The 20018-nt window shown below is 48.4% G+C and overlaps 1 protein-coding gene across 1 annotated transcript; it reads right to left on the bottom strand.

Annotated features, from left to right (window-relative positions):
* Positions 1–10282: 10282 nt before the first annotated feature.
* On the bottom strand, positions 10283–19464 carry LOC143638115 (NUT family member 2D-like). The gene is made up of 6 exons (XM_077105626.1): positions 19218–19464; positions 15420–16056; positions 14151–14279; positions 12971–13110; positions 12120–12487; positions 10283–10966 (listed from the first exon to the last, which is right to left on the bottom strand). Exons 1-6 carry the CDS (start codon positions 19462–19464, stop codon positions 10283–10285), a joined length of 2205 nt encoding a protein of 734 aa, XP_076961741.1.
* Positions 19465–20018: the final 554 nt, after the last annotated feature.

The following is a 20018-nucleotide window of genomic DNA, read 5'->3' as shown; positions in this document are numbered from 1 at the left end:
AAAAATACCAGACACTTCTTTAGGGTCTGAGTGTCAAAGAAATACCAATGTTTCCAAATACTTCTTCAAGGAGTCGGGTGCCAGGTGGAGTATAACCCATCTAAAAGACAAAGGGGAAGAAGACCTCCTTTGGCATCCCTCCATTGGCATATTGAGGTATCCCTCAGTGCCATGTGGACCTGAAAGCCATGGATGACCACCCTTTGAATCCTGCTAGGTGGAGTAGTTGCTCTTAGCACCACAAAGTACTATGATCCTCAAGACATGAGTGACCACATTCTGAGGCCTTCATAACATATTAGTTGTGCTGACCAATGCATTACTCAAAAATCCTTTCCTGTGTCATTTCTCTCTTCAAAGGAGTGATCTTCTGTTTTTCTGTACTGTTTTGCCATGCATTGTGGGGGCAGTATAAAGAGAGTTACATGTCCTTGAGGAACCTAGTTATTATGCTAAAAGAGAGCCATGTCCCTCTAGGTTAAGTGCCCTAAAGAAGATTCTAGTCTTTCCTAATATATTTCTTATCATACTCATTCTTAGGGCCACTACAATCCTGTTGCATCAGCACAAACATTAAATCAAATATGGCTTAAGAGACTTTGAATTGTGGATTGTCATGCTGTGTCTTTTTCTTCCTGGGTTCTGAGCACCAGAATCCCCTCCATGCTGTGGGGAAAAAAAAAGTTTTTTGGCTCTCTCCCCTGGTGGAGGCAAAGTTCCTAATCTGAAGTCTAGACTAGGAGAGGGATGAACTGGCAGGGTTCTTCTCTGAACAGGCAGGGTTTGGAAACCCAGAGAATGGGACCTTGCTCCTGAGTGAAGCTCACCAGAGACAGCATGGGATTTGGGTCCTAACAGGTGCGCTAAGGATTGAAAATTCCTCAAAACCTCGTTCATGTCTTCTATTGAAACAATTGGGATTTAAATGAGTATAAGAAATCAGAATCTACATGATGTTTACAGCGCATGTGTGAGAGAGACACAGAAAGGAAAAGAAGGGAAGAAAACTGGAGCAATAGACAATGTGGCTCACCGTCTGGGGATTAGTGTCTTACTGTTTTTCAAAGACCTTGGATCAGACTAAGACATTGTGTTAGGATCCAAGATACACCAGGTAAGGGACCCCTTCCCACCATTGAGTCCAGTCAGTCTTAAAGTGGAAAAAAAAGCAAACACTTAATGGATCCATTGATCTGTTGTATTCCTCAGAGAGAGGTTGAAGCTGAGCTTGACCAACATTTCTACTTTAGTGACAAAAGATATTGAACAAGCCTCCTCCAGTAAGTCTGACACTTGTGGCTTTAGACTAGCAGGTGCTCTACTGAATTTTAGATGGGTGACAGACATTAATTATTTTTGAAAGAGAGAGTTATTTCTATAAGGAGTATAGAACTCCAGAAATGAAGGAGACAGTTTGTTGCTCCATTTCAGTCACCCTCCATAGAAGCCCCAATTTGGGCACAGAAAGAAGAATCTTGATTTTCTACCCCTGTTAGCAGGTGAAACTGGGTTTTTTCTGCTTCTGCTGGCAGGTTAAGACTGTGTGAAGTGCAGTTTTCTGCAGCTAAGAATTTGTGCTCCTCTCAAAGGTGGTTTATACACTTCTATGTCAATGAAAAACCCAGTGGCTCACCATCAATTCCTTTTCCTGGGATCTTTCTTGCAAATTCAAAGAATGAACTCTGCAGACCAGGAAGAGTGAGTGTAACAGTAGGATGTATTGAAGAACATGTATCGAACTCCTGCAGTAGAAGAGGGGACCTGATAGCTGGCTTTCTCTGACCAAGTGTGCTAGTCTAGGGGTTTATATTGCCCTTGCATCACTGTGATGTGTCCAAGCTTATGCCTGTAAGGCTCTGGAAAAAGACAAATGCTATTGGTCCCAATTTATGCTAACTAGCATTTGGAAAAGCACTAACACTATTAGTTAGCCCCAATCTCACTCTGTATTTCCTCACTTTCATTTACTGTATGCTTTGGGAAAAAAGAATTTGAGTCATTGAATTGTGCATGCTTAGTGGTGTGTCAGGAACTTCAGGGCCTGTGTACAGTGTGCTTCTGCAGTGGCCATCACCCATGTGTGTAGGTGGGGATCTTGCAGGGTGATGGATCAGCTTGCCCCAGCTCACCTCAGTTCTTGAATGATGCTCCAACTTACGTGGCCCATCACTCCCCTGTTTTCTAAAATTGTTATCAGTGATCTGTAGGATGCCTGTCTGGCTTGCCATCTGGGAAGTAATGACAACAGGCAGAATGTATCTTGACTGTGTTGTTAGCTGAAGTTTCAAAGGGGGCCATGACTTCTTTCCCTAGAAACCAAGCCTTGTCCACCTATGCAGGAAGCCCTTTGTGATGCTGAATATTTGTTCATCCTGGATATCTAGCCTCTTCCACAGGATCAGAAATAAGCTATCTAAGTAAAATGCCATCCCCATTGCCAATTCTAGAAAATTCTATGATGGTTTAAAAGACGGAAGGCTCCAAACATCTCTCTTACATGATACAGAAGAGAAAGGGCCAACACTTTCCAAAAGGCATTTAAAGAAAACTTTGGGGGCTTGGGTTGTGGCACAGTGATCAAATACTTGCCTAGCATGTGTGAGGTCCAGAGTTCAATAACCTGTACCACCAAAAATACCAAAAGGAAAGAAAAACATTGGTTTCCCTGTCTTTGACATTCATGGCTGACCCAATTATGTCACTGTGACCTAGAATTATATTTGGTCAAAGTATATTTGAGATCACTCCATCCTTCAATCTCTTTCAATGATACCACCATTTTGAATCTCCTTAGCTGGTTTTGGTCTGCTGTATGAGGAGCCTCTTCCTACCCATACCTCAGGGAAGTCCCATGGTTTCCTGGAAGGATACTGTGTGTGCTTGAGCCCACCTTGTTTTTTCTTTTTAAGTAAATGAGCTTCCTTCCCAATCTCCTTATGCAAAAAGTTCCTTTAACACTTACCCTTGTGGTGCAGCATAACTCCTAGTGAGGCCTCAAGTACATTGTTATATTCAACCTATGCATGCCTTTTATCTCAAGTAGAGCAGGTAGAGCTGATTTTACTAAGAACTGGTTACAGGAAAGGCTGCTGGCACTGAAAGCAGACCTGGAAGGTCACCCTGAGGACAGTTATGAAAGAGAATGACAGAGAGCAATGGAGAGCTGCTAAGAGCTACTAGGTCTGGTTGTTGAAAGAGTTCCAGGGAACTCTCAGTAGCTACTCGTTCCTCCTGTCAGGAACACAATGGCAGAGCTGCTCTCACTGGACACTGAGGGTCACTGTCATTCACTCTTAGGGCTGTGAATGCTAAGATCTGGGATATGTTGGCCCTGGAAACTGAGAACGGATAATATTAAGGGAGGTGCACTTTTCCTATTTGTGCTTGCTCTCCAGATGGATGTTTGAATCCTCAGCCAATTGGTAACAGAGATGGTTATGGGACACAGTTCATGAAGGGATGTACAGAGAAGGCCCCTTAAATTAACTGAGGCTATGTAAACAACATAATGACTGGGTTTCTGTTAAGCTTTTGTTCTGTTTTTCTTCCAGCATCAGTGGAAGGTGCAGGCTAAATATGGAGGCAAGGGCTTGGCCCTGCATCTGTGCACCCTGAGGAATGGAATCTGCAGATACCTCCTCCTCTCAGTCCTCACCCCACAGAGTAGCACAGACACCACAGCAGAAGGCAGCAGCCATGAGAACATTTCTCTACTAAATGCTTTTTCTTCACTCTTGACAGTCAACTCCCGCCATGTATAGCTTTGTCCCAGGTATGCACCTCTCTCCTTCTCCCTTCCCAGTTCCCACCTTTGGCCTTCCTCCTACATTCCCAGTGCCCTCTCCTTGCCCTCCCTTTCCTGAGGACTAGCAGGATCAGTTCTGAAAGACAAGGATCTTTGCCCCTTGTGTTGCAGGATGTAGTGAAGGTGAGATCTCACCAAGACCCTGCCTGAGAGGTTGGCTCACCCGATACCTATCCTACTGTCTTCAATGCCTCTTCTTCTTTCTCTGGGGTCTGATGACTGACATTCCTCTCAGATGCTGGGCAATAGGAATCAGCCCCAGAGCCATATGTTTCTTTCCAGAGACCTGGAGATGAGACCCAGAGTAGGGTGTCTTTCCTATATGCATTGGGTGTCAATCTGTAGTTCACTTCATAGATTGGCATCAGGAGGGGGATAGAGATGAGGACTCTTCTTTTGGGCAGAGGAGCCTGTAGTGCTCAGCCTCCAGGGATGAAGGGGCCTTTGTGAATTCCTGGGTCTGGGACAGTTGCAGCACAGCAGAAGGTGCTGGGAAGCCAGGAGGATGTTCGGGGTATGGAGGGTCATGGTTGTCCTCACTAAACACCTCTGCTTTCTCATGTGGCTCCTGTAGGAGAAGTTCTGCTGGGACCCACTGCCCTTCACTGGCCCAGGCTTAGAGAAGAGATTCTGTGGTCCAGGGAAGAGTTGAGGACTGGATGGGCCCCATTGAGGAAGACTCACAACAGTGCAGGAAGATACCAGTGTGCTTTCAGTATAGGACCTAGGGTTAATGTGACCCCTGGTGGGCCAGATCTCCATATAGGACTCATGTTCAGTGCTATCACTATGTCCCTCTATACCTTGGCTGGCAGTTGATTTAGAAGCACTATAGTCGGGGTACAACATAACTTTCAGGCGCCTACACTGTTCATTTCTACTTTGAGGGCAATAGTTGCATTTTCACCAGCTACAGAACAGAAATGGCCCATGCTCAGTCTGTATTGGGTATGAGGGTAGACAGAGGGACTTGTGGCATGTGTAAAAATGAATGGGAGGTATCACCTGTCTTGGTGTCAGACTGAAGTTCTGATGGCCATTCTGCTGGGTGAGTCCTTCCTCCTGGTCCAGCTCTTTGGTTAGGGTCAAGATATCCATGTGTAGTCCTATGAAAAGCAACACTTCCAAGAAATGGGGGTGTGGAAATTGAAGCCTGTGCCTGGAGAAGAAGAAATTGTGTGTGGCCTTGGTAGGAAGGGTCCCCAAGCCCAAGACACCTCTGGGAGTTGTAGGAAGCATGGATGGTGTCTTCTGGTTCACACCGTGGAGTTGCTAAATCAAGACCATGAGCTACCCCACCCAACAGACAAACAGTGCTGAGAATGTAAAGAATAAAACATAATTCCATGAGTCCAGGCTGACATTCCCAAAGTCTTGTAGACACCTGGATTCCCAGCCCAGCCCACCTTGGTGAAAAAGTCCTCTTGGAGCACAGCTCATCAGTCTAGGGCAGGAGATTTAGATCTTGATACAAATTGTCCCCTTTTAGATGTCACTCCATTTCATTCTCTTCCAAGTTTCCCATGGACTTCGCTATGGCCAAATGTGGGCCTATCCACATGGTGAAGTTGGGAAACCCCACCAGATGTTCATGATATCCATCTATACAGTTATGACTTCAAGTGTGATCTAGTCAGGAACTTTGGTCTCTGGATACCTGCAGTATTAGACTTCTGGTGGGTGAGCCTCAGGGCCAGTCTTTCTGGAGGTTCACACTAGGACAGAGGGTAAGAGGGTGGATGCGTACATGGTTGTTCTAGCTGTGCTCCATCCATTCAGTGAAAGAAAGTGTTTAAGGGATCTACTCTGGTCCAGGATGGCCCTGCACATTCTGACATCAGGAACCATTAGAGGAGACTCTGCACCAGTGGGACAATGTATGTCATGTGGGAGGACATTTTGAGATACCCATATTCGATATACTTGGGCCACATGGACTCATGTCCTAGGCAGACGGTGTGTTGACTCTTTACATAGGCAGGGGGAGAGAAGATAGCACCTTGGAATAGGCTATATCCACTTCAAATCCAAGGGCATCTGGAATCCCAAATGCTCAGGGGCTGTTCCACTGGCAAGAGAAGTGCCCAATTCTGAAAGAATGTTCACATGTGTGCTATCACACCCCATTATCACCTTTTTTTTAATCATAAATTTTTATGGGAATGTGTTTAGCTCTCTCTTGCTGCACAATCTCAAAGACTGGAGAATGTGGAAGATTGAGCCTCTATGGGATTGGATGTGTCTGACACTGGAATCTATCATCAACTGAAGCTTTGGGTCCTCTATCTCTTCAGCCTTAAAATCCACAAACCTGACAGGTAAGCAGGACATAGGATTATTTTAAAAAAAGATTTCTTATTGGAAAACTCAAGCTGTAGCTTCATAGCAATGAGGAGCTGGTAGCAGGCATGGGGAGTAGTGCTCAGACCATGGGATGGGCTGGTCCCAGGAGGGATTATTTCCCAATGCAGAAACCATTCTGAGTGCTCCTGACATCACTTAGCACCTGAAGAGAACCATGTGGTCCTTAGTGCACCAGGCAAATTTCTCTAAGATCCTCCCACACTTATTCCAGGCTTCTCATGTCCATGCGCTGAACCACGCAGAAAAGCCAAGCATCAGCATCTGGTCAAACATATGATTTATGGAAGACAACTCTCTCTCTATTAATGGTGGGGTTAGAACTATATACCAAGAACCCAAGACTCAGGAGAGGTCATGTGAAAGTCCAAGCTGTGCTGAAAGTAGTGGAATACCTGGGTTCCCACCCCAACCCACCTTCCAATGAGGGCTGTATTTCATTTGTTTGAATAGTGAGAATTACATGAATTATGATGCCAGAGGTGTGTGCTTGGGGCATCTGAGACACTGGTATTCCCTGATCATGTTTTTTGAACTCTAAATCTTTCTGAAACATCAGGGTGTTATTGTGGCATTGTTCATGAGCAGGGTTGATTCATATGCTAGAAGATGGTTTATTTTCCAGGTGGTTGGCCAACCCCAAGGTAGTGAAACTTGTACCCTGTGAACAGACCTCACTGATGGTGGACACCCCCTGAGCTTGCCTGGTTACTGCCCTACACCCTAACCCTGAACATCCAGGCAGTGGTGGAACTAAGAACATTGAGGCCAGAGCTTCTGGAACTGTTAGAGAGTGTCTAGCGCTCCAGGTAGAGGGAAGTAATGCTTGGAGATGTAAGCGATCAGTGGTTTTCTCTGTGGTAGCAGATGCCCTTCCTGGCTGGGTGAGAAGCTCCAACAGAGCCAGCTGTTCAACCCATGTTCCCTAGCACTTAGGCCTAGCCCCAGATATCTGACACACTTTTCTGCCCTTTCATAGATCATCTGATCAAAGGTATGCATTGACATTCCTGAAGAGCCCTCCACAATCCCTCCTCCAGATTCATGGTAGGCTCCAGTCCAGATAGGGGCCAAAGCACTGGCCTGGGTTCATCAGGATCAGTCACAATCCACAACCCACACTTCCCTGCAAGTTGACCTGACCCAACACAGGCCTTGCCTTTGCCTCTTCTGTGCAGTCACTTTGACCACCCCATGTGGGCTCCCTGCATCCAGGACATGCTCTATATACTAGAGAGAACATCAAGTACTATCCTGGAATCTGATTTCTCTTGAGTTCTTGATGTTTTTGTGTATTGTGACCTGAAAGTTTTGGCCTGCAGAATGCATGAGTGAATGCCCTAACCTCCATGAGATGGTGGCTTCAGTGGCTCTTAAGATTTTAATGATGTCATCAGGGTAGATTTCCTATGATAGTACTAGTGCCCTTCTAGAAAAAGGAAGGGATGCTAAAGCTCTCTTAGCCCTAGGAGGTCACAGGCAAGGTAGCCATTTTCTCAAGCCTGGAGAGGAAAACTCACTGGACATTAAATCTTACACCATCTTTCTGGGGTTTCCCAAATTCAGAAGTGTGAGAGATGAATGCCTGTGGTTTCAACTTCCCATTCTCTAGCAGTACATATGGCAGCCTTATTTGAGTGAGACAGAGTACAGAGTGCCCTGGGAGCAGAGTTAAAGCCTGAGACAATGATGTACATGTCCACGGAGGATTCAAATGGAATGAGTACTCACTCATATATTCTGCACCACCTCAATATCCTAAACAGAAATTCCTCGGAACAATGTGGTTGGGTGTCCAGAGAGATCTATACTGGTGCCTCCCCCCGTATCTCCGACACTAGCTGTGATGTTGTCTGCCATGAACAATCAGATCAATGCAAGAATGTGAAAATACTGAGAGAGGGACAATCATATGGAGTCAGAGAACCAATTCTAAATCCTGGCTCACATTACTTCCAGGAACCTCCTGTGACCTTACATCCCCTGAGTGATGGTGATGCTCATTGAGCACCAAGATTGCTGCACTCACAGAATTGTGATGGGCACCAGAGGTAAGGCCCATTTCCTCCCCTGGTGTGATGAACTGGGTTGGTAATGTAGGTGTCTCAGCTTATCCCTTCACCCTCAGGATGTTCCCTCTAGTTTCCCTACATCCCAGCCTCCTTTCTCCATGCCACACTTTTCCATCCATCCCCACTCTCCAGCATCACTCAGTAGTCTTCAGAAACACTATTTCCAGGCTTACTTCTAGAAACCTTATTAATGTCAGAGGGGCCTGAAGGCTCAAAAGCAGGTCTCTATCCAACTGAGACAGGGGGGCTCAAAGTTGTCAATAGGTACTTGATAAAAATTTGTGACCCTGATACTGATGGCATGGAACCTGGGCCCTATGAAGAACCATGGAGTTTGATTGCACATGACAGACCACAAACGACTTCACTTCCAATCACTTTTGTGCATGTCTGAAGTCACCCCATTTCTTCATCTCACAAATGGCACTAAAATTTGGGCTTCTTGCTATTTAAGTATTCTCTTTGGTAAACTTCCACATTTTGTTGATTGGCAAACCATGTGATGTGTAGCCTTCTTTTTTCCTCATTGATTTGTAGGAGAACTTGATTACATTACATTTGGGCCAGTCACACTCAGTATTGGTCAGGCTGGGGTCAGGGTGGGGCCAATACTACATATGGGAGGGTCAGAGCACTGCATGAGTGGGGGGTGGGTCTGTCTTGGGATGAAGTCAGGACTTGCAGCCTGCTGGGTCCCTAGTGAGTTGCGGTCAGAACTGTAGGGGGGAGAGGTATAAAGGTCGGCCTTGTCTTCTCATCAGGAAGCCTACACAGGAAGACCACAGCCATACTGGGGATCAGTTGAATAATATTGTTCATCATCATTCTGGAGTGGAGAAAGAAGCTGTCTAGGAAAAAAATTGTTCCCAGGCTTATTTCTAGAATTTATTTAATTGCACAGGGGCTTGAAGGCTCAAAAGCAGCTCTCCATCTAAATGAGACAGAAGGGCCCAATGTTCTCAATAAATTGATAAAAATTGTGCCCCTGTCTGTGGTGGCCTTGGCTGCCACAAATGCCTCACAGTCACTCAGAGTGTTTTGCTTCCATAGCAGGTCCTCCCCAGATGACTCCAATCTGCAGTGCTCAACAGGACTCAACCCTTTGGGACCCTTCAATGGTCCTTAGTGTGGAGTGCAAGGAGCCCCTGCCCTAACCATGCCTAAGCAGACATACTATGGGTATCTTGGAAGGACACTGTGCATGCCTGAGTTCACCTTTTAAATCAAAAGCAGTGGAGAACTGCAGGCACTGCTAGGTGCAGTTGTCAGATGATCTCCAGGGAACTGATGGAAGTGGCTGGCTACTGATCCCATGAAGGCAACATGGCAGTTTCGATCACTAGGAGCTGAGGGTCCCTGACATTCAATCTCAGAACTAGTAACACTAAGATCTGAGAGCCACCAGTTCCTCCTCAGACCTCAGAACTGTGAATACCAAGGGAGATGTGCTTTGCCTCATTGTTATTTCTCTTCATAGCAGGCCCTCAGATGATTGGTAAGGGAGATGTTTAACAGCCAAAGATCATGGAGGGATACACAGAGAAGATCCCCTAAACCAAGAGAGGCATTTCCCACGGGGTGATGAGTTGGGTTTTGGAATCTTGTCTGTTTTCTCTCAGGATTAGGGGGAGGACTCATCTAAATCTGGAAACAAGACCCAATAGACGGACACTTGTACACCCTGGGTCCTAGCAACCCCAGTTATCACCTCTCAATTCTCACTGCATTTGGGTGCACAGAAAACATGGCAGAAGGCAGAAGCTGCAGATTTTTTTCCTACCAAAGTGCCTTTATTCCCAGTTACAGTCAAACAAGGTACAGCTTCCCACCCAGGATTGAACATTGTGACCCTCCCCTCTCAGTACCTCCCCCTACCCTCTTTCTACATTTACTATACCCTCCCACTCCCTTCATTTTTCTGAGAACCCACAGGAACTGTCCTATGTGATGAAGAACCTTTGGACCTTCCAAAACAGAATGAAGCAAGGTGAGATCTTGCCTGAGGGGCAGACACCCCAGAGGCCACTGGTCAACAGGACTGTCCTCAGGGCCTCTTCTCCTTTAGGTTGCCTGATGATGTGCACTTCCTCTTCAGAGGCTGTGAGGTTTTAGCCAGCTCCAGATCCACATCTTGCCCTCCAGTGACCTGGAGAGGAGGCCCAGTGCAGGGTGTGTTTTTCATGAAGCATGTGCGTCCAGTGAGAGCACTCTTCATGGACATGGCACCTGGAGGAGGGTGGGAGCTGAGGAGTCCTCTCTGGGGAGATGGGGCCTGGATTGCTTGATCTCCTGAGCACAGGGTTTCTATTGGAGGGGCCTGGCTCTGGGACAGTTCCCAGGGCAGCAGGCGGTGCTGGGAGATAAGGAGGAAATCCAGGCTTTGGAGGTCCTCGTCCACACTGCAGCTATTGGCTGTCTTATGTGGCCGCCCAGAAGAAGTGGCTTTTCTGGGACCCACTACACTTTTGTTCCCCAGGTTTGAGGAGGAGGATCTGCGGTTTGGGGGAGGATGGTTGGAGTGAATGGTCCCCAATGAAGAAGACCCGTGACAGCCTTGGAGGATAGCAGTGTCCTTTGAACCCAGCAACTCTGGCTCGATGGTCCTGCTCCTCTTCATGACCTGGGAAGCCACCTCTGTGGACCAGTCCTCCATGCTGGCCCCTTGATCAGTGTGATGTTTCCGCTTCTCTGCACCGTGTTTTGCAGCTGCCTCGGAAGTTCTTGTGTCCTGTTGGGACATATTATGACCTTGAGGCACCTGCAAAGGTGCTTCTTCACAAGCTGAAGGAGGATATGGGCACTGGCCAACTCTTCTTCATGCATGAAATGGGCCACAGGGATCAGGACAATCATATTTCAGTGGGAAGTGGATCTGTTACTCATCTTGGTCTCATAAAAACACACTGAGTGTCTGCTGGCCACACTCCTGGGCTTCCTTTCTGCTTGATATCCTGAACCCTTTCATGGCTCTCATGTCTCCTTCCTTTTTTTTCCCATCCTACATCCTGTATCCTGGAACAGACTCACCCAGGGAGCCATCACAGACAGGATAATGATAACATCCTGTGGGCCACATGAGTAAGGTCCTGTGCCTTCCTCATCTACCTGCTATCCCTTGCTCCCCTCTCCACCTGTGGTAACTCCCTTTCCTGTATACTTGTGTCCCTTTGTCTCCTAGTCTGCCATATATTGCTCTGTGCCTTGGTGTCTGTTCTGAAACCCTGGTAAACCTCTTGTCTCTATCTCCTTGTTCTACCTGGTGCCCTTTTCTTCTTGTCTACCTCTTGTTTCTTCCCAACCACTGTTATTCCTGGTGTCCCTGCACTTCTTTATCAGGTGTCCATGCCTCTCTTCTGTATCACCTACCCCTGGTCTACTGGGAGACCTTCCTTCTGCTTTCTACCTGGTCAGTAGTGAGTCCTTCCTGCTGCTCCAGTTCTTTTGTTAGGGCCAAGATATTTATATATGGTTTGGAGGAAAGCATTTCTTGCAGGAAGCGAGGATGAATTATATTCTCTGCCTGGGATGAGAAGGAAGAGAGTGTGAGTGACCTTGGGAGGAAATGGCCCCAAGTCAGGAGGACTTCTAGGAGAAAGAGGAAGCAATAATAATCCCATGCTCATTTGCACCATGGGGTTGTTATATCCCAAGTGCCAGCTACACCCATGTATGAGTGCACACGTGTGCATGCACATTCTCTCTCTCTCTCTCTCTGTCTCTTTCTCTCTCTCTCTCTCTCTCTCTCTCTCTCTCTCTGTCTCTCTCTCTCTCTCTCTAACACACAGACACATGCACAAAATAAATCTGAGATTCTAAGCCAGAAAACTCAATTCCATGAGTGCCAAAACCTTGTATACACCAAGATTGTAAGCCCAGCTCACCTTGTTGACAAAGTTCTCATCAACATAGCTCATGAGACTTGGATCTGGGTATAAATCATCCTGTTGCTCTAGTCCTTCCTCTCCCAAGTTTGCCGCAAGCTCTTCTGTAGACAAGTAGGAGGGCTCCCACGTGGCAAAGTTTGTAGGCCCGAATAGCTCATCCATGATGTCCATGTACTCTTGGATGGCTTCAGGTGGGATCTCGTCGGGCGCCTTTTTCTCAGGCCCTTTGGTCTTGGCCACCTTGTTCTTGCGTGCCTTGGACTTGCGTGCCTTTGTCTCAGGCACCTTGGTCTCTGGTGCCTTGGTTTTGGCCGCTAATGAGCGGGCAGACCATACCTTAGTGTTGGTCTTTCTGGAGGTGCACACTAGGACAGGGAGGACCAGAGTGGTGTGTGAATGAGGATTCCATGTTCATCCCAAACACTTGGTAGTAGGCAGGGTTCAGGGGTTCAGGGGACCTAACCTGGTATGCCATGCATGAGGACAACCTGACCCAGGAACCGAGGGATATAATAGTGCACCAGATGCAACATCTAGGAGAGTCAAGTGGGAGGACATTTGTAGTGACTGGTATTGCATGCACTCTACCCTACCAGGACCCAAGTCCCAGGCAGATCTTGTGTTGTTTCTTTGGATAGACAAGGAGAGAAAGGAGATCTGTACTTGGCCCAGTCAATACACAGTTCATAGCTGGGTGGCAGGGACCTCAGGTGTTAGGGGCTTTTTTTCTTGTAAGAGTGAATCTCCAATACTGAAGGAAAAGTTCTTATTTGGGACAACAACTTGCCTTGGCCTTTTTCACTGTTTGGACACTATCATGGACTACTGTGTGAATGTGGGTACCCTACCTGGCTGTTGGACAGCCTCAGGGACTGGAGGCCTTTGGATTTCCAGCCTCGGAGTTGCAGGAGGAGGTCGGCACTGGAAGACCCCTGACAACTGCATCCTTGGATCCTCCATCTCCTCTGCAGCCTCAAACTCCATGAACCTTGATGGGATTTGGGTAAGGCAGGCACAGGCTGAGCTGAGAATCAGGTTAGCCATACCAGGCAGGTGCTGGTGTGGGATTCTAGGCGATGGAGTATTCTAAGCTACCAGTCAGGAGCTAGTGGCAGGAATGTGGAGTTGCGTCCTGGAGTAGGTCCGGCCAGTGACAGGAGGGAGCTGCTACAGAGGAAGAACTACAGTTCTCGGGAAACACTACATCAACTAGCACCTTAAGGGAATCAGATCTGAGGGACCCAGGCAGGGCCCCTAGCTGATCCTTGTTCTGGCTCTCTCCTGTTTCTGCCAGGAGGAACCACATCATCAGTTTAGTTGTAGAAACTGGTCAGGGATGTGATTTATATCAGGGAACACCAGAGGTCCTGACCCAATTCAGGGGTACCGAGGCTGGGACCTTGGGCCCTGAAAGGATCACCTGGGAGACCAAATTACAGGCAGGGTCATGTGGAAGTGAAAGCTAAGCTGAGAACATTGGGTTTCTTCCAAGGAGGGTGGGTTCTTCCCTTCCCTTGTTAGAAAGACTGGGATTACATAGAGCAAAGGCAGTAAGGACCAGAGACATGTCCTGGGGGCACCTGAGGTGGTGGCTGGCCCTGACAATGCACTCCCCACCACCACCCTCTTCTGGAACATCAGGTTGAAGTAGTGGCCACTTTGATGAGTTATAATGGACCTCACTCTAGAAAGAGGTACCAGTTCCCAGGCAGGTGGCCCGAGTGAATCTAGTGCAACTTTTCCCCTCTGCAGAGCCAGCAAAGCAGCAGCAGACCCTCTGGCTGGGCTGGTACCTCCTCCCCATCCTGACCCTGAACCTCAAGGCAGAGTTGGAATCAAGAGTATGGAGCCTGGAGTTTCTGGGATTGTTGCCGAGAGAATGCCCAGGCCTCAAGCTAGAAGGAGCCGCTATTTGGAGAGCTAGATGCCTCGGAGCCAAAACATAGGTAGGTGACAGTCTGTACCAGACCTTGCTGTGCAAACCATGATCCCCCATCAGTAGGCTCTGGGCCTTGAAAACTGGCTCACTTTTCTGCAGTCTCATAGAAGACCATCCGATCAAAGTTGCTGGTGCGCTGCCATTCCTGCAAACCCTTCCTCAGGCCCTCTTCCATGGTCATGGTGGGCTCTCGTCGGGACAGAGACCGAAGCACTGGGCTGGAATTCATCAGGATCAGTGTCCACAAGGTCACCCTCCTTTATCAGTAGACCAACAGCACAATCTCCTACCTTTGTTTTATTTACCCCATGGTGTTCAACTCAAAGTATTGACATTGGGACTCCAGGATACTTATACAAAACTTGAACACCAAGGGCTGCATTGACCAGCATGATTGTGATTGGATTCCTCAAATATCATTGAGGTGTACTATGTGATGAATGTTTTTATCCCCCAACATTCACCTGTTGAAGCCCTAACTCCCAATGGAATGGTATCTGGACACTGCATTTAGTGCTTAGAAGGTTAGATGAGATCCTGAGGGTGGCGCCTCATGAGGGCATTAGTGTTCTTCTGGGAGAAGGAGGAGACACTGTGAGGACACAGGTGAGCCAGCTGTCTTTTCAAGCAAGGAGAAGAGAGAGCAATCATGGGATTTTAGGTCAGTTACCCTTTACCTGGGAATCCTGACTAACGAACTGTGAGAAAGGAATGCCTTTTTGTTTTTTCACAAATTTTCCATAGCATCATGGTGGCCCAGGCTGACTGAAGACAGGGCACAGAATGGCCTGGGCGCAGTTACAAACTGGGGCAAAGTTGAACATGCCAATGCAGTATCCAAAGACAGCTTCCCCTCGAGTGTGACATCACCAGAGGGTCCTGATCAGGAGTTCATGACAATGTGTATGGGGAGCCATAGATTTCTGTGTTGGAGCCAGCACCACTAAACCCACTTGTGGTTGGGATGTCCCTGGTGCTGAGAACAATCAGGTCTATGGTGGAAGGTGAAATGACTGGGGGAGGCATGGAGTCAGACAGCCAACTTCGATTCCTGGCCCACATTACCCCCAGGAACCTCCTCTGACCTTGAGTCCTCCATGTGATGGTGATGATCATTGGAGACAAAAATTGCCTGCACTCACAGGGCTGTGATAGGCACCGGACATAAGGCACGTTTCATTCCCTGGTCTCAGCTTGTCCCCTCACCCTCAGGACCTTTCGTCCAGTTCCCCTACATCCCAGCCTCCTCTTTCCAACCCATGCTTTTCCTCCTGACAGAGCTCAAGGGGGAGCCTGAGGAGAACACTCACATGAGGAAGCAGGAAAGTGCTTCCACATCAGGAGTCTGAGGAAGGTGCCTGCGGACCAGGGTCTTGAAGCGCTGCCAGCGCCGGAAGTTCTCATACACGCTGGGAGGTCTGCTGGAGTCATCTAGTGGCACTGCAGCTGGGAAGGTGGGTAGTGTGCCCTCCCCGTACACTGTACCTGGCCATTGGCGTGCATTCATTGGGAACATGATGGGGGCCATCTGGGCAAATGGTCGTGGTGCTGGAGGGCGAAGGCCCAGGTGCCAGTGGATCCCATAGTTTTGAATCCCTCCACTGTCTGAGGCAGGTACAGTGGTCCTCAGGGCAGAAGGTGCTGTGAGGAATGGAGCAGGATGCTCCACACCCCCACAGAAGGCCCCTGGGGCCCTCCAGTTGAGGGGTGTCTGAGTGTGGATAATGTTGTGAATATGAGGAGGCCCCACTGGCCTCAGTTGTGGCCCATGTTTTCCAGAGGTGGACAGCCCTGGCACATATGACTGTCCAGGGTAAGTGGACAGCACTAGAGGGTTACCCTGGGAGATAGGTGCAGTCACCCTTGGTGCCAGGGGCAACTCCCAGAATGGCTGGTGTGTTGGCACAGGGGCAGCTGGAAGAAAGGGTAGGCCCCTGAATGCAGACATGTGGGCACCAGGATTGAAGTTCATGCCTGGTCTCCGCGATGCAGATGCTGTGGAGGCAAAGCAAAGCGGAGAATGGGGGAGGGAAAATGACAGCAGGATTGAGGACCCCCAGTTTCTTACTCAGTGGAAATCTGCGAACAAATGCTCACAGCTCAGGGCCCTTGGGCAGGGAAATTGTGCAGTTTGCAAATGTCCCTGAGTGAATTTCTTGCTCCGTTCCTTTAGTCATAGTTCTACCCAGAGAAATCTCATTTTCAGTACACCAGGATTCCCAGTTGACTGTGACACCTCAGCTTTTTCTGATTCTGAGAGGCCCCTTGTGCATCCTTTGCAGACACTCCATTGGCCTCCTAGGTGACTCCCTAGAAATGGATCAACTTGACTCTATTCAGTGGCACCATGCTCCTCCTCATTCTCACCAACAGGAAAGGGAACTTCTCCAGGGCAGATGCAGGGACTTTAGGGTCACTTGTGAAGGTGACAGGTTCTAAACCTATTCCCCCATCACCTCCTCAGCCTTCCTTTTGCTAATACTCCTTATATACCCCTCCACTTTATTCCTAGGCATCCACACACAAACAAGAAACACCTGATTGAGATCTCTGCCTAGCTAGAGGCTGAGGAATTCTGTAGTTCACCCAGGAGCACATCCTGCCCAGCATGTGGGTGCTTCTCCCAGCACTTCCCACACCAAACACGAATGGGGGACAGATCCTGGCCATCTGTGATCCTAGTGCTCACTGGTTGCTGCCATAATACAGGGAGCTCCTTTCCCAGGGAAGAGGTCTATGTGATAGACACTGAGTCCCGGAGATCCTCTCCAGGGCTGACCAGCAAAGGTTACTGAGGTTTATGAAGTTGATGGGATGGTGAGGATTGGGGTTTTCCAGAGGTTTTCACAGACACTGGTCATTCTTTTATTGGGCCTGGGAATTAGAGCCATTCTGATGTCCTTTTCCTTTGCACTCCTAATAATGGGAAGGAAAGTGTCCCAGAGACTCAGGCCTGCACCAGCTGCTACCTGTAGCAAGTTGTTGGGAGCACATTCCTGTTCACCAGGACATTATGCTGAGTGAGGTCAAAGAATGGGAGGTGTACCACACTTCAACACTTGCATGTATCCATCGGGACAGCTGCCTAAGTTCCAATGACAATATGAGTAGAGCCCCTTCCTAACTGTGTGCTATTCTCCTTCCTGTCTTCAAAAGAACCCAGTCATCTTCAAACGTGATCCTGGAAAATGAAGAACACCCCACATGTGCTCCCTTATCATGGAGTACCAACCAAACCATGAAGATAAGCAAAAGTCTTCTGTGTTGTCTTGAAAACAATGAGCTGAGGCTACACACACAGAGTGTGAAAGTGATAACGATTCAGAAGATCCCCCAGAGGCCCAAATCTATGTTGGCTAAGGTTTCCTGGGTTCCCTGCCCTTCTGGAATCAATGACACCTGCTGTCTGAATGGAAGGAGAAGTTTTCCTGGGCAGGAAGTCTGTGAGGGACCCTGGGCTATGGCAGTTGGAGTGCCCTGTAGCCTCACCCACAGAGACTATATCGCACTGCATCTGTGGTCATTGAGATCCCCATTGGGCAGTTTTCTAACTAAGAACACTTCTTACCCCTGCCCACTTATGATCTGAGACTCCCAGTCAGTCCCCTCAGAATGATATCCCAGGCAGCTTCCATGTGTCTGAAGAATGGACACAGGGCTCAGCATCTTGACTCCAGGAAGGCCTCACTGGAACCCCATCTGTAACTGCCGAAAAAACCATGCAGTGACCTGTGTCCATTCTACAAGGAATCAATCCCGTGGCCTCTCTCCTTTCTGCTGACCCAGTGTACTTCCCCGGATTAGTCTGGACCTGGGTCTTAGGAGCCCTCCTCCCCATGAGCAGTATCAGTCTTCCCAGGGCTTCCTGGGCCATTTCAAGTGTATTATCTAAGGCTCTTTCCTTCCCTTACTTCTGTTCAATCAGTTGACCACAGGGTAAGTGCTCCATCTTACTCCCAAGGGTTTTTGGGGTGACTGCCCTCAGATAACAGACCCCTGACTGTCCAGGCTCACCTCCTTCTGAAGGCCAGGCAGGACAGCTGACACAGTGTCTCACAGTCTCCACAGTGGGAAACGTCAGTACAGGACCCAGAGAGTGACCTGTCTGTAACAGATGCTCAGGGTCCAACTGAGCCAAGCTGGCCAAAGTTTAAATGTAAACCACAGTGGAATGTTGGATCCAGACATTCTGTAGTGGGGGAGGGGCTAAGAACAGCTGGCCTGGGTGGGGGGGGGGATGGGCAGACATTCCAGGGAGAGCTCTAATAGGTATAGAAGAACTTTGAGTTCCCTTCAGGCAATTCAGGGGTGACACAATGTTGTGTGCCTCCAGGTCATTTTGAAGTAGTTTCTAAAATCCACAGGAGAGGGGTTTGACAGGTGACCCTCTCTTTCAACAACCAAATTGTCTTTGCTTCCAATGATGGGCAGGACCAGTGAACCATGGCTCTCATGAGCCACAAAATCACCAGTATACACAGTCAATACTCTAAAAAACTGTGGGGTATGGATTGTGTTTTATGTATAAAGTGTTTTTTTCTTGTTGTTTTTGTTGGTGATGATTTTTTTTTCTCCCATCCCTGGCTTGCAAAACACACAGTTCAGTGTTCATGAAATATTAACACCTTATTATAAGTCTTTTCAATAAATGGCAGGAGCAGGGCAAACCATGATATTCAGGCACTAAAAAGAAGCTTCTTCCATTCTTTCTTCCCTTGTTATTTCTTTTGAAGCAGTGATATAAAATATGCAGTGCAGAAAAACTCTGTTCTCATTCCACAGGTTTTTTAAATTTTTTAAAAAATAATCATACACTGTAATGAATGCTGGAGACCAGATTTTTCAAAGCAAATTTTATTTGCTAAACCAAGGTCGAATTCAGGGCCTTGTTTACTCTCGGTCAGTGCTTTGCAACTGAGCTTCAGCCCTTACCCATGCAATCAGTTTGCACTGCTTCAAACTGCTATACCACAGGTGCTCATATGATAACACTAGTCAAATTCAATTTGTGCAAACTGGCCATGGGAAGGAGCACAGGGTAGAGAGCTTCCTTAGCTTCCAAGGACTGCAGCAGGGTGGTCTCTACTGTAGGCATGAGCAGTTTGTAACTGCGAAGATCACTTTGTCATTTCAGGTGCTCCCACTGAAAGAAGGACCAGCCCAGACGCTCTTTATGGGGAGCCTTCTTGCTGGAGACACCTTGCAGGCTTCCCTGCCCATTTCTTCCTCCTGCAGGGCCATGGGTGTCCCTCCTGCATCCCTCGCGCCTGAGCACATGCTTGGTTGGAAGGGCACGCGCACAGGCTGCCATGCAAAGGCTCCAACGTCCATTGGGGCTCCTGCTGGGAAAGGCACAGGCGCGAGCACAGACAGCGGGTTCCCAAGGGCCAGCTGGGCTCCCATGGCGGCGTCCAGACTCAGTCCCATAAGCCTCTAGGTACTGGACCCGCGAAACTCTTCCGTTCCCACTGTGTCCCTGCCCATTCCTCTGGCCCCTGCGCCTTGCCAGGCAGCACAGGCCCGGCCTTGCCTCCCCAGGGATGCAGGCCGCTTGCAGCAGGCCTGGCAGTGAGGGGTGGGATGGCCAGTGCGGCGCCCACGTCGAAGCATCCTCCATCCATGTCCCTTGCAGCCTGTGTGAAACCCGGCTCCAGGGCACCTGTTTGGTGCCTGAGAAGCGCAGTCCTGGTCAGCAGGTCTGAGGCTCCTGTAGGTGTCTGACAAAGTGGTGACTGTCATCTTCTTGTTCCGCCTGAAACCTGTGAATGTTGAGGACACTGTCACCTGGCATCCGGTTGTTAGCTGAAGGAGGCTCATTTCCCTGTCCTTAGCAACTTTGCAGAAGTGAACACACTGAGCCAAGTGTGTTGAGTCTGCTGTAGTCACCCGTGATTGACAGGCCATCGTAGGTGGGCTGTTGTGGAGCTCGTCTGGACAGAGCACCTAAATGATGATGG

Source organism: Callospermophilus lateralis, chromosome 17, assembly GCF_048772815.1.
Source record: "Callospermophilus lateralis isolate mCalLat2 chromosome 17, mCalLat2.hap1, whole genome shotgun sequence".
Classification (NCBI taxonomy): Eukaryota; Metazoa; Chordata; class Mammalia; order Rodentia; family Sciuridae; genus Callospermophilus; species Callospermophilus lateralis.
The sequence above is the reverse complement of the archived record's forward strand: the minus strand, read 5'-3'. Positions and strand labels throughout refer to the sequence as shown.

What these genes read in the sequence shown, in the direction of transcription:
- LOC143638115 (XM_077105626.1), bottom strand. Translation starts at nt 19,464, where the DNA reads ATGGGAGCCCAGCTGGCCCTTGGGAACCCGCTGTCTGTGCTCGCGCCT. An exon ending in TTCAAGACCCTGGTCCGCAG is followed by an intron (nt 14,280 to 15,419) that starts GCACCTTCCTCA and finishes GATGAATTCCAG; the next exon opens with CCCAGTGCTTCGGTCTCTGT. An exon ending in TTCTATGAGACTGCAGAAAA is followed by an intron (nt 13,111 to 14,150) that starts GTGAGCCAGTTT and finishes AATCCCATCAAG; the next exon opens with GTTCATGGAGTTTGAGGCTG.